The following is a 12,705-nucleotide window of genomic DNA, read 5'->3' on the forward strand; positions in this document are numbered from 1 at the left end:
GCACAATTATTCCATTCAGCGGGCCACAACCTGCACGCACGACGAAATGACGCCATCTTCAGAGCAAAAGGGGGGGGTGCAGCAATTTATTATCGAAATACAGTACAATCAATGCTTTGCTGGGTTCCAGTACAAATGGTCCAGGGTCCCTTTTACAAAATAAGTTAAAAAATAAATATTTCCATGTTTTTATATTAAAATTTTAACATGGCTTAAGTGGCAGGTTCTGGGTTCAAGACCCAGTGCAGACAAAAAATGACAGGTGTTCTGGTAGTAGGGGATGGTGCCAGAGCACTTCCAATGTAACAAATGCTTAAATATTTAAAAATACAATGAACTGGCAACCTATGCAGAGTCCATCCTGTGATCCTCAAAAGCAATAAGACTTTAATGCCATTATCGGAATGTTTAGTATTTCCATCTAGCTTATGCTCTATTGTGTCTCTTACTGTGTCATATAGCGTTACAATTAATCTATAAAGCAATTGAAACATGTTAGGTTCAAACGACTTATTAATGGATAAATTATGTGGACTTCCAGTACTAAACTAAAGGAAATGTCAAACTATTGTGTCAAGCTCCACTTGAGGGTGCAGGGGGGATAAACTCAGCTTCAAGGTCACCTTCAGGCCTGGAAGAACACAAAGATATCTCAGAATTAGCATATTTATGTCTATGTTGTCACACAATTAAGGACTATTGATTCACTAACTCAGAAATGGTTCCATTGTTGCCATTGCCAACTTGTTTTCTTCGTACCACTAAAAACAATTAAATAGATCAGCATTAAATTAAAATAATACAGCATCCAAATAAATTGTGAATAGGAACAATACATCATGATTACTTGGAATCCTGTTGGTTTTGTTTCGTTTTCTCCCATTTATCCAGTTGTTGTTTTCACATATTTTCTTTAAAGGCCGGTAAATGAAGAAATATATCAGGACGACGACGGCGACGACGACGACGATTCCACCTGGAAAAAATATTCACACAAGAGTTCATAAACTAATGTTTGGATCCGCGATAAATGCAATAGGATTTATTGCAGTACAAACCAAATACCAATTATAATGAAAAGCTATTGTTGTGACTCCTACTCTGGCCCCACCTCCTCCTGGGCAATCAGCTCAACCACCACCACCTGGCCCTTCCTTCAGCTGCACCCAATCCGCCCAAACGACTCTGCACCCATAAAAGGCCCCTATGCACTCAGGCCAGTGCTTGATCTTACTGATGTTTTTGGCAACACTTCCCGTCGACCAGCATCTCTCCAGGCTCCCCAGCGACTCCCTGCATCTCCCTGCGTCTTCCAGCGACTCCCCTGGCTCCTCTGCAACCTTCCTAGCCCCTCTTCCTCTGACCTCTTCCTCTTCCTCGGACGGATTTCTCCTGGCCTCTGGACACTTGGACTCCCCCACGGACTCTCGCCCCTGGATCTCGGACTTGGTTCGTCTGCCGCATCACGCACCTATAGTTTGTCTCGGCCTCTCTCCTCATTTAGTTTCTTCCCTCCTGTTTTTTGCTTCATAAAACCGTCTGAGTTTACTTTTAATTCCCGTGTCTGTCTAGCTTCTTTGGGGTTCCGCCACACTTGACCGCCAGTCCCCTCGAGCTTAACAGCTATTTTCAATTGGTTTGGTGACGCACAGGATGAAAAACTAAATGATAAAAGTATTGGACAAAATATGAAACATCATAAAGAGACAATGTGCACGACTCACCTATGGCCCAATATACTGCCTGAGTGTTACCAGGGGGAGGTTCTCCAGGTGATAGAGTACCTAGAGGAGACAGCAATATTTCTGATCAATTTTCAGGTTAAAACAAATACAGTCCTGGTGTCTCTGCTCCGGCAGATAAATACTCACCATTGGTGACACCTAAAGTGTAATCTGAATGATGAAAAACAAGATATTCATTAATAGATGCTGTGCTGTTTCAGTGAAAGATGAAAGGAAAATGACAAACCGACACCAAAAACTTTTTCTACAACTGAGCAAATAGGGAATAAAATATTCACGTAAGATTTTTTAAAAAAAGTCCAGTGTTTTTGCAGGGTGAACAAAACGCAGCTGATGAAAAGCAACTTTCTGGTGGACCCTTGAGATCCAGGAGGAAACTAAAGAGTTCAACAACAGCCCAAATGATAAATGTTAATATGTGATGTAAATGTTGCCCCAGCACCAGAACAAATATGACTGAGCTGCAACTGTACTTAAATGAAATGCACACCGATGTGTGCAAAAACAGCCCTTATGCATTAAAAACAATTAGACACAAGGAGACAAAGTGTTGAATTTGCAGAACTTACTTCCTCCAGCTCCAATATCTGTTCCATTATTGTTATAAAGCGGTGATGGCAAAGTAGTAACTAGAGGAGATAGCAACGTTTCTCATCAATGGTCTAGTTAAAACAAATAAACAGTCCTTGTCTCTCTGTGCAGGCAGATTAAAACTCACCATCACTCCAGTTACAGGGATCCAGGTCTGAATTAGAACAGAACAAGATATTCATTATTAGATGTTGGGTTGTTTAAGCGAAAGATTAAAAAAAAAATTGGGGAGAGAGCAAATCAATTTTGGAGAAATGTCCTCGCCGTGAGAGACTTGACCAAATAATCTCAAATTACCCAGTTTCTTTCAGAATCTACACAAACTCCTGTCAACACAAGTTTGAAATTCAGCTGCAAGTGTGCTCGAAAAAGCTAAATAAAAACCATGAAATACCTGTGCACTCGGAGGTCGGCAAGTACGGATTCACTCCCTCAAAATCACAGTTATTTTCAGTGGTTGTAGCATAGACACGAGAGTCTTGCTGGCAGATTTGATTTAATTCTGGAGGTCCGCTGCAATGTCCAATGGTTTGGTTGACTTCGAGCAGGCTGTCCTCTCCACAAAATACAGCGCTGAGCCCATTGGCGCATCCTAGGTCACGGCAGTAAAAAGTCCTCAGGCTTTTATCTGAAAGATTGTCTGATCAAATGACATTAACACAAGTGACATTAAATGCTGTCATTTATCAGAAACAGATGAATATTGGTCAATTTCAAACACCTACCGCTCATGTTTGGCACCAGGACCCTGAAAACGACGTCTCTGCTTCCCACTGTTATTTTATAAAGTGGAGGTAATTCGGGTTTCCTATCAAAGACATTAAATTGTTTCCAATTAGTCACGAAACCCATTCGCAAATAGAATCATTGTAATTGTTATTTATTCTTCATAACTACAAAATGACCAGCATCTTTAATTAAGGCTTGCATTACTGTTATATAAAGCACATATAAAGTAACAGGGGAAAAGGATACAATAATAAATAGATAGCAAAATATAAATAGACAAAAAGCGAGGGAGTAACAATAACAATGTAGATAAATATTGTTACAGCTAATAAACTTTGCATTACACACCACAAAAAACTTCCACTTTGTAGATGGAAACTTCTCCATCCCTTATACCCCCCCCTTATGTAATCACTTTCCACACCAAACTATAAAACTATTCAAACTATATATGTGGCCTAAAATAATACTAACATATATTCCATTTATTGCTATTGTGCCTATTTATACTGTTTTTGAATTCAAGACGTGTTCTGCCCATGAGGAAGAAGATGACCACAAATCAATCTTTATTTATATAGCGTCTTTTACAATCAAGATTGTTTCTAGGCGCTTTCCAGAATCCCAGGGTTTAACCCCAGACAAGCAACAGTGGCAAGGAAAACCCCCCTTTAACAGGAAGAAACCTTGAGCAGGACCAGGTTCATGTAAGGACACCCTCCTGCTGATGGCCGGCTGGGTAGAGAGAGATGTTGGGAATTCCCCACTTCCTCCTACATCCATCCATCCATCAAAGCGCCAAATTGTGCACCAAAATACCCAAGACCCGACTTACCTCTATCAACCGCGATAATAGCAACTACTGTGATTTACATGGCAAATACATGTGCAGCTTCAGGCATTATTAGCCAAAGATCCAGTTGCAAAATCTCAAAATGGTTGTTTGCGATCTGCGTCATAAACTATAAGTTACGCGTTATTAATCACGGTCCTTCATTTTGGAAGCAACTCCTCATTTAATTCCTCGTGTTTCCTTAAGTGCATACATACTGTAACAGTTCTCTGTGTGGGGGTCGAAGATTAAAATGTATACAGTGATCCCTCGCTATATCGCGTTTTTTTTGCGAGTCGTTCATTGCAGTTCTCAAATATAATCGAAGGTGGCAACAGGTTTTGATTTTTGATTTCATTCTATAGTTCAGTATTGCATTGTAAAATAATTAAAAAAATTAAAGCTGACTACTTCACGGATTTCACTTTTCGCGTGTTATTTGGAACGCAACTCCCGCGATAAACGAGGGATCACTGTAAATAAGTAACAGCTTATTTAATGACTGACCTCCGAAGACGAGAGAAAGCTCTGGAATGAATGGAATTACCGGTCCCTGTGGGTTGTTAGTTACGGGTTGGTTACGGGTTTAGGCTTTAGGCTTTGTTATTGTTTTTTAAAAACAACTTTGCATTAGTTTATCTTAGGGACGCGCGTAGTCCGGTTGAGCATGTGCGTGTTCGCCGCTGCAGCCCCGCGAAAATCCGTGACTAACTAAACAAAGTTTTCACGCCGTTTCCCAGATGCCTTCGGGCTGACCGAACTGATAGAAATTTGATCAGCTATGGGGAGCAAGTTTTGATTATTTTAATATGAGTAGTCCATAATGTTAATAGCAGAGCACCTACCGTGACTAATGCGCAGAAAGAAGTCAAGAAGTCGACGCCGGTTCCTCTCTTTACAAATAACGCGGCGGAAATAATGGGCGTGGCATCGGCGAGGCTCAAAAAGGCTATTCCGTCCACGCGTTTCTAAAGGCATGCAAAAGGTGCAATTTTCATCAGAACAGTATCAGAAGTACATTGTTTGAAGACTCATTTCCGAAGACGTCTCATAGTATCATGGTGGCATTCGAGAGGAAGTGGAAAATTAGGAAAGGAGAATGGTGCATGTAGCCATCTGTGTGCTTTTCTCATTTTACGTTCTGCCTTTGAACTCATCATTTCCTTTTTTAAAATAAGAAACTGATAACGCGGCAACATGTTGAGGATCACAAACATTCACGGCACAGTTTAATGTCTGCTAAGAATTTCCATGGATAGGGAAGAACATGTGTGGGCTTTGGAAGAGCTCCAGGGGTCAGATTGTGCAAGAGAAGACATATAACAAATAATTGACGTCAGCCACTCATCGTGTTCCATTAGCTGATATATTTTAGTCTACAAAAGAAACTCAGCATGTCTGTCACCTAAAGACATTTATCCCCAACTCCCCCTGTGTGAGTTGTGCCAGAGCTTCCTCCAGCTTACATGCTGGGAACACGTCCTTGCAAATCCCCCCACCACCAGAACAACCTACCCGTCCCGTCAACTCCGGGGCTGAAATCAGTCTCTTCCTGAAATAATAACGTCCACCTCGTGGTGGGATGATGGATTTATTAGAAATTAATTATTCATTTACAGGTCAGCACCAAAAAAATCCCCATATTCCATGATGCTTCATCATCCTCTTGTGAGCCAATTACCCCCAACCGGCTGCTATACAAAACAAATATAAAAAAGAAAGACAATTTCAGCAGACTACCTTTAAAGATTTGGTAGCAGGTTGTAAAAATGTTTCCTGTCACCAGCTTTTCAGGATGTGTTGGTGAATGGCTTGATGAGACCAAGATCCATGGCTTTGACCAGACAGGTGCGGGCGGCATCGAGGGCCTCCTGCCGTTTGGGACTGTCCTCAGCTTTGCCTATCACCGACAGGATTTCCAGCATCTCACTTTCGATCAGCTTTTTGGCCAGCTCGCTGTCATCCGAGTTCAGCATGTTGTAGACAATCACGATTCCGCGATGCTGTATTTGTGGATTGTGGTGGAGACACAACCTCTGCAAGATCTCAAGCCACTGCAATGTCTGGCGGGAGAGGGTTAACCACTTAGTTTTTGTTCAAGCATGGTGGAAAATCTACAAAGTTCAATGCTAAGGTTATCAGCACAATCCCAACCTGGCATCATGGGACCTAGAGCCTCTGAGTTATATATCTTTTAACGTATCTATCATATTCGGACACCTCTAACGCTGCATCTACATACCACTGTGGTTAATTTGGTGCACAGCTTCTTCTGGACAGCTGTGAGCATAGCCAGAGCTCCTGCTGCGGCGGTCTGAAGGCCTTCATCATCCTCACCACAAAGCAGCACCAGCAGCTTCAACCTATCATTTCCATCTTGCAGAAAGCGTTCTTGGACCTAAAACACACAGTTTTAAAACCCACACTGACACTCGATGGGCACATTTATTGAACCCTAACCCTAACCCTTTTTGAAACGGTTGTTCATTCGCACCTCTTTACATGTGACGAGGTTGCACATGCACTCGGTGGCAGCCTGTCGTAGCTGGTCGTGTTGCTCGAACATGTAGCTTTCAATATCTGGTAGAGCACTCTCTTTCACAATCTTCACTCTAAAACCCAGACAAAAACAGACAGTTAGTCCTGCCCGCTGCAGAGAAGAGCTCTGCATGAAACGTTCGAGGCCTCTGGCTTGGAGATGTGTTTAATCGTACCGCAGCTTTTCGCTGAAACCGGCCAAGTTTGTCAGGCCCCTCAGAGCTTCGTAATTCTGCTTTCCATCTCTGTCTGTGTGAAGAAGACTAACCAACGGCCGAATCACCTCATACACCTGGCAATCAAGAAATACAACAGAATTTTATGTCGTCAGCAGAAGTGCAACCAAAACACAGATAAATTAGGTCACGGCACAAAAACATCATATAGGTCTGTCAATACAGTTAAAGCGGGGGGATAAGCTGGCTCACCCTCTCACCAGGAAAGGCAATCTCTGGATTTGAAATAGAGGCAATCTTTGCCAGGGCGTGGCTGGCCTTCACCTTCCCAGCTTCTGTCCCCTCCAGAGCGAGCGGTATCAAAGCCTGTGGGCAGAGTTGTGAGCAGGCAGTGACATTCTTAACCTGTTAGTTGACTTTAGTTCCAGGAATCTTTTCTAATGTTAAGACATAAGATCATCTTTGACTATTTACCTTTCCACCACCTTCTGCTACAATGGTGCCGCGATCTCTTGGGTTCTCAGACAGGGCCAAGAAAACCCTGAAATAGAAAAATGAGATTCCAAAACCGCTGACACAGAAATAATTGTCATTCATAAACAATGATATGTCTCAGCAGGCTTTGTATTACTATGAACCATTTGCTTTTATACCTTGCTAACATTTCTTTGGTCTGCTCTGTTAGTATGGAGTTGTCAGCCTTGACCATAACAGCAAGAGCTGATGTGACTCCGGCTTTCAGCAGCCTTTTCACTCTCTGCTCGATGAAGTCTTTCTTGTCCTGGGAAAACAGAGAGTTTGTTAACAAGTTGTGCACATGCCTGATGACCTTTTTTCTTTTTTTCTCCCCTGTTCTTTCTTTCAGTGACGTGAGCAGAACTGGGAACTGAATGCCTGAATGTGTCATGTAGTTTTGTTATGTGGCAGGATGGGCCCCGACTAACCCATCCTGTGTCATGATAGCACGGCAGCCAAACAAGTACCAGACAAGCCAAAATCCACAATACAAAAAGAAATGGCTGAAACAAATCAAAAACAAACCTCCCACACATATACTGTAAATATGGCCCTATGGTCTCACAAACATGTGTATTTATAATTCAATTCAGACCACAGCAACATTGAAAAGAAGCAACCATAAAAAACGAAATCTGCCTTCTAGCCTCCCAGTGAACCTTTCACAAGTGTGACACTGCAGCCAAAGTTTCTCTTCACGATTACTTATATTTTATGCACAACTCTATCTATAGATATGGTGTGTAGGCCTGTGTAATGTGTATGTTACATATGGTGTGTAGGCCTGTGTAATGTGTGTATGTTTACATCTGCCACTTGGTGCACTGATTAGTAAGACCAGGACACCATACCCCCACCCCCTGGAAGCAAGACACCCCAGGTGTCAGCCATCCAGACCAGAGGTCCCACTGGTCCAAGGGCCCACACTCCCCCCAACCCAGGGCCCACCATCCATCAGAGTGACCAAGGCTTCTGCAGACCCCGCCCCCCAGGAGAGCGCTAGGAGGGGTGGCAAAATTAGAGAGCCTATGCATCCACACTCCAAATCACACCCATTCACTCACATGTGTGCCCTCACACTGCACGATCATCACCCTGTCACACACACATACTTATCAGCACACCTACGTATACAAGCCTATACAACTGGACCAAAGCCAATTTGGTCTTCAATGGACAGTTTGTGTGGGCACTCCAGAGCACGGACCCCCCCACCTCACCAAGAGTCATGGGCACACCACTCAAGATGATATTTTGGAGGAGGGGTAATACCATCTTGAGTGGCATTTCCCCTCCTCCAAAACCCCTCGGTGTCTAATGTGAATTTAAAATCAGTGGACAGAAAAATGTGTTATTGAACAGGAAGGAGGGCAGCGTTTAAGCCCCCCCTCCCCCACCTCCAATCCACCCACATCATACTTGCTCTAAATTCCTTTGTTTATCTACGTGTGCTGGCTGGGGGGAGTGCAGATTCCTGAATGTCTTTTTTTTAGTTTACTTCTCCTGTACATCTCCTCACACATCCGGACAAACCGGACAAGCAGGCCTGCTCAGCCTGAGTCGAGGCAACCTAAATTCCCACCAGCACCCACAGCCAGCAATAATGCCCACCATGCCATGAGGGAGGGGTGCACTAGGCAGGTTGAGTTGAAGAACCGTCCCGCACCCGTGAGAGGATCCAGCTATGACTCACAGGCACACACAAACTGTCCCATACAAGCTCCACCCTTATGAGAGAGGATGTTTTTTCTTAGTCTGTCTGCGAAAAGTTTCAGTCTTGTGTGTTTTACCTTTGGATGTTGCTCAGGCACATGCTGTTTTGAGAACTTTGCAAGTTGAACCAACTCGGGTATGATCTCCTTCTTGTCGTAACTGTTGGTGCAGTTAATCAGAGTGCAAGCTACTGCATACAGGATTGTTTTGTCCTTAGACTAAAGACACAGAGAAAAAAAAAAACAGTGAATGTCAAAGCGTATCCGCTCGCTTCTTGTTTCTTCGGCGCTGACATTTTCAGACCTTGGCCAGTTCAAACATGGCTTTCAAAGCAAGTTCATCCTCCACAAAGTCATCCTTCACATCAGCATCGTTAGTCAGATAAGCAAGACCCTCAATAGCCCATTTTCTTGTCTTGGTATCAATCTGAGGATTACAAAGCCATCTAGGACAAAAAAGAGAAACATTTATTGTGAAGTTATGTTATGTACTGTTAAAAGAAGACTTAAAACTGACTCTAAAGTGATATTACATACAGGTCTTGCAAATACTTACTTCCTGCACTGCTTGGCCAGTTTTTCTGTGGAGCCTTCAGCAAATTGCCTTAAACTGTAATCATCACCGCCGGCTGACCCCAATTTACAGAGTCCCTAAACAGGACATGAATAAGACCAGTTCCACACTTTTTACATCATTTTCTTTACTTTTAAAAAATCCAAATTGCGTGTTAATCTTGTGAAATATTAGTTATTAATAGGAACTGACTGCATCGTTCATAGAGCAAAGGTTTCTCAAAACGGGAAATGAACTGTTTGGGTTAATGGCATTTTTGTCCCCTCCTATGCAAACTCACCACCAGTGCACGGATTTTGATCCTTTCGTTCTTGGTCTTCTTGTAAATGTCCTTGAGCAGCGATACGCCGTTGGTGATGAAGAAGCTGGCACGGCTCATCTTTGAGGAGGAGTGGATCAGTGCCTCGACTGCAACCATCTGGTCCACGTCACGTTCGGAGCCGCACAGCGCCACCATCATCTCCATGATGCCTTGGTGCCCCACAAGAGCATTGCCAACGTCAAAAGGACCCTGCAGCAACCCTGAGATGGTGTTGACTGCATGGATGGTCTTGTCCATGTCTTTGGGGTCAATTTTGGATCTGAAAGAAATTAAAAAGGATTTGGTAGTGTTGAGAGATGGATGTTGGTCAGTATTTGTACAACCTGGTGCTCGACTGATTGCTAACATCTGCTGTACAAACATACTTTATGTATTCTTCACAAATGTCTTTGAAATTGGCTCTCTCGGGGTCACAGGTGAGGTCGTCATAGAGCTTGTTTAAGAGCACACTGGCAATCAGCTGCGTATTCTCAGTCAGCGGCAACTGGTCTGGAAGTTCAGGGACCTGGCCACACACCTTGAGGATCTTCTTCAGACCTGGAGACCAAACCAATATTCTCACACCTCAGAGTTTATAGCAAAAGCAGGATCAGTCTACATGAAGGCAATGACTGCAGCTTTCTGGCTCACCATGATCAATAGTAAAGAGGGTGCGGGAATTGTCTTTTTCTTTTCTGATTTTGCGAGGAACATTCTTGCTCAGCAGATTCAGAGCTTGATCTCTGCCATGGCCAGACACCTTCTTACTCGCAACCATCTCCAGCAGAGAGAGAAGAATCGTTTTAAGGTCTTTAGATGCATCTGTAATGGAACAAAATACATAATAGTGTCCATAAAAAAACACCAATGTGTGCATAGCTGCAACTTTTTGTTTTCCTAACATGAATAGAAAGGGTAGGAGATGTCAAAAAGAAGTCATTAATAAATGCTAAATGCAGTATTTTTCTGTCTCACCCAAAACCAAAGCTTCTTCTTTCCCATATTCCCTTTTGTCTCCACCTGTGAGGGAGTCATTGATGCACTGGAAGAGGTTGCAGGCCGCCAGCGCAATCTCCTCATCATCAATAGCCATGACGCTGCACAGCTTATCAACGCCCACCATGTGAAGAATAGCCATGGCCTGTTGATTGGTGCATAAGGCCAAATACAAAAAAATGCAAATGTGGATGAGAGCTATGGAGGGACAGAGACGGCAGACTAGCTCAGTGTTCTGAAGTTTAACTTTGCTAACCCGGGCTTTGTGTCCTGTGCACATTCCTGACAACGTCCGAACTGCAGCAAGGATCATCTCCGCTTTGCCTGTCGCGATCAGGTTCAGCAGCAGAGGCACCCCGTTATTCTGGAAGATTCTCTCTGCTCCTGCATCCTCTCTGGCCAACACAATGAGGTTGTTGGCAGCCTAAACAGCGAGTGTTTAAGAGTGTCAACGCTGGTATTCTATCAATGGAAAGGCAATAGGATGTGCACTTACCTTTTCTTTATTTTCTTTTCCCATTTCCTCATCGAGGAGAATGTCGAACATGTTCTGTACCCTCGAGTCTGTGGAAAATGTTGTCTTGAGCTGTTGAGAGTTTACAGGTAATCTTAATTACTCTTTCATACGCACGTAATCACACGTGATTCCTTGTTCAACTAAGGCAAATGTTGCATGTATGGTGCTCTGACGGTGATTTGTGTGCGTTATTGTATTTGATGCTGACCTTGGCCTGGATTTCTGCGCCTAGTCTACGGAGGGTCTCCAGAAAGGTCCTGTTCTTTGGTTCAAGGGTGGCGCATCGCTGCACATCTTTGAAAGCCATGTCCAGTTTGCCCAGCTTCTCCAGAGCTTGGCAACGTCGGTACAAAGCTTTAATATCTGCGGCGTCAACGTCAATTGCTGTAAAAGACATTTTTAAAAAAACTATTTTAAGGCAACTTTGTTGCGGTTCCATTTTTTTTAATAAAACTTTTTGGTGGCCAGAATGGTTAAAGTCTGGTATTGATTTTATCCCTTACCTTTAGATGCATCTGATGCTGCATTATTGTACTTTTCCTTTAAGAAAAACAGAAAACCTTGAACTTGAACTACATTTGATTTGCAATTAATCTGTTTTTGTTTTCTTTATTGTAGTGCTTTAGCAAATGGCTTACCTTTTTTAAGTAGCATGCAGACCTGTTCCTGTATATAACAGCCAGCATTTTTTTGTCAGGGCACACCTTAATGGCACTAGAATAACACTCAATGGCCTTGTCAATGTCTCCAGCCTGGAAGTGTTTGTTTCCCTCATCTTTTAACTGGACAGGGTCTCCCATCTGGAGGGAAGACAGATTAGTAATTCCCGTATAAAAAATCTTGAATTTTAGGGTCTCTTATGTCATCACTACTGATTTTGGTTAATACGGGAGAAGCGACTTCCTGATGTATTTAAATGTAATTAATTCACAACTTTCATGCGAATAACAAAAAACATTCGGTACTATATTTCAATCTATTGACAAAAATGAACCAGACAATTTTCATTTCAACTTTGTCAGCCTAACATGTCATTATACTATTATTTTCAAATATTACAAATCTTTTTATTCTTACTGTTGTGGCTGACTGGTAGGTCTGAGTCTTCTGAAGCAAAAGGCCATGCACATGCTATCTCTAGCTTTAAATGGCCTCCCCTCAGACCTTATTTGGTCATGTTCTTACACTCACAGCCATGCACAACATTTTCCCCTGCTTCTCTGAAAGGTCGTCTCTCACACTCACTGTTTTTATCCCAATATATATCAGTGCAACCCAAATTTAAATCAATAAAAAGACTTTGGGAGGGTGTACTGTACCTTAGGGCTCGTGTCTGTTCGTCTGTGTAGATGATCCTCCACCTCTGGGTTAATACAAAATCCTGTCTCCTCTGTAAGCTCCCCCCAACAACTCCCCAATGGATATTTATAATGGAGTTAACTGGGGTGGGGGGGTTGGATGGGGGTGTCACGTTGGAC

General features: G+C 42.9%; 2 protein-coding genes and 1 long non-coding RNA gene across 7 annotated transcripts; 1 reads left to right on the forward strand and 2 right to left on the reverse strand.

Moving 5' to 3' along the window:
• Positions 1-70: 70 nt before the first annotated feature.
• LOC130526584 (uncharacterized) lies at positions 71-4,779 on the reverse strand. Of its 2 annotated transcripts, XM_057034388.1 has the most exons (10): positions 4,405-4,779; positions 3,062-3,144; positions 2,731-2,976; positions 2,464-2,490; positions 2,315-2,374; positions 1,872-1,895; positions 1,725-1,784; positions 837-976; positions 713-761; positions 71-631 (listed from the first exon to the last, which is right to left on the reverse strand). In XM_057034388.1, exons 2-10 carry the CDS (start codon positions 3,066-3,068, stop codon positions 561-563), a joined length of 684 nt encoding a protein of 227 aa, XP_056890368.1. In that variant the 5' UTR covers positions 3,069-3,144; positions 4,405-4,779; the 3' UTR covers positions 71-560. The 2 variants fall into 2 exon arrangements, with proteins under 2 accessions (XP_056890368.1, XP_056890367.1); XM_057034387.1 differs by lacking the exon at positions 4,405-4,779 and having other exon boundaries at positions 848-976; positions 3,062-3,416.
• Positions 4,780-5,475: 696 nt separating this feature from the next.
• Positions 5,476-12,705, reverse strand: unc45b (unc-45 myosin chaperone B). Of its 4 annotated transcripts, none has more exons than XM_057034370.1 (20): positions 12,547-12,705; positions 11,866-12,027; positions 11,731-11,767; positions 11,436-11,611; positions 11,207-11,296; positions 10,967-11,134; positions 10,690-10,855; positions 10,366-10,536; positions 10,101-10,272; positions 9,694-9,994; positions 9,396-9,490; positions 9,144-9,285; positions 8,918-9,058; positions 7,265-7,392; positions 7,086-7,152; positions 6,864-6,977; positions 6,612-6,727; positions 6,392-6,509; positions 6,140-6,295; positions 5,476-5,960 (listed from the first exon to the last, which is right to left on the reverse strand). In XM_057034370.1, exons 2-20 carry the CDS (start codon positions 12,025-12,027, stop codon positions 5,688-5,690), a joined length of 2,793 nt encoding a protein of 930 aa, XP_056890350.1. In that variant the 5' UTR covers positions 12,547-12,705; the 3' UTR covers positions 5,476-5,687. The 4 variants fall into 4 exon arrangements, with proteins under 4 accessions (XP_056890350.1, XP_056890349.1, XP_056890347.1 ...); XM_057034369.1 differs by having other exon boundaries at positions 5,476-5,591; positions 5,681-5,960; positions 10,690-11,134; XM_057034367.1 differs by having other exon boundaries at positions 10,690-11,134.
• LOC130526585 (uncharacterized) lies at positions 8,655-10,030 on the forward strand. Its single transcript, XR_008950796.1, has 2 exons — positions 8,655-8,976; positions 9,754-10,030. It is a non-coding gene; the product is annotated as an uncharacterized LOC130526585 (long non-coding RNA).

This window comes from Takifugu flavidus, chromosome 5, assembly GCF_003711565.1.
Source record: "Takifugu flavidus isolate HTHZ2018 chromosome 5, ASM371156v2, whole genome shotgun sequence".
Classification (NCBI taxonomy): domain Eukaryota; kingdom Metazoa; phylum Chordata; class Actinopteri; order Tetraodontiformes; family Tetraodontidae; genus Takifugu; species Takifugu flavidus.

Coding starts and splice junctions, on each gene's coding strand:
- unc45b (XM_057034369.1), bottom strand. CDS start 12,027: ATGGGAGACCCTGTCCAGTTAAAAGATGAGGGAAACAAACACTTCCAG. Junction 10,273..10,365: donor CCTCTTTACTATTGATCATG/GTGAGCCAGAAA, acceptor TTTGGTCTCCAG/GTCTGAAGAAGATCCTCAAG. Junction 9,286..9,395: donor CTGGCCAAGCAGTGCAGGAA/GTAAGTATTTGC, acceptor TTTTTGTCCTAG/ATGGCTTTGTAATCCTCAGA.
- LOC130526584 (XM_057034387.1), bottom strand. CDS start 3,188: ATGGGTTTCGTGACTAATTGGAAACAATTTAATGTCTTTGATAGGAAA. Junction 1,785..1,871: donor CACTTTAGGTGTCACCAATG/GTGAGTATTTAT, acceptor TGTCTCCTCTAG/GTACTCTATCACCTGGAGAA. Junction 632..712: donor AACAATGGAACCATTTCTGA/GTTAGTGAATCA, acceptor GTGTTCTTCCAG/GCCTGAAGGTGACCTTGAAG.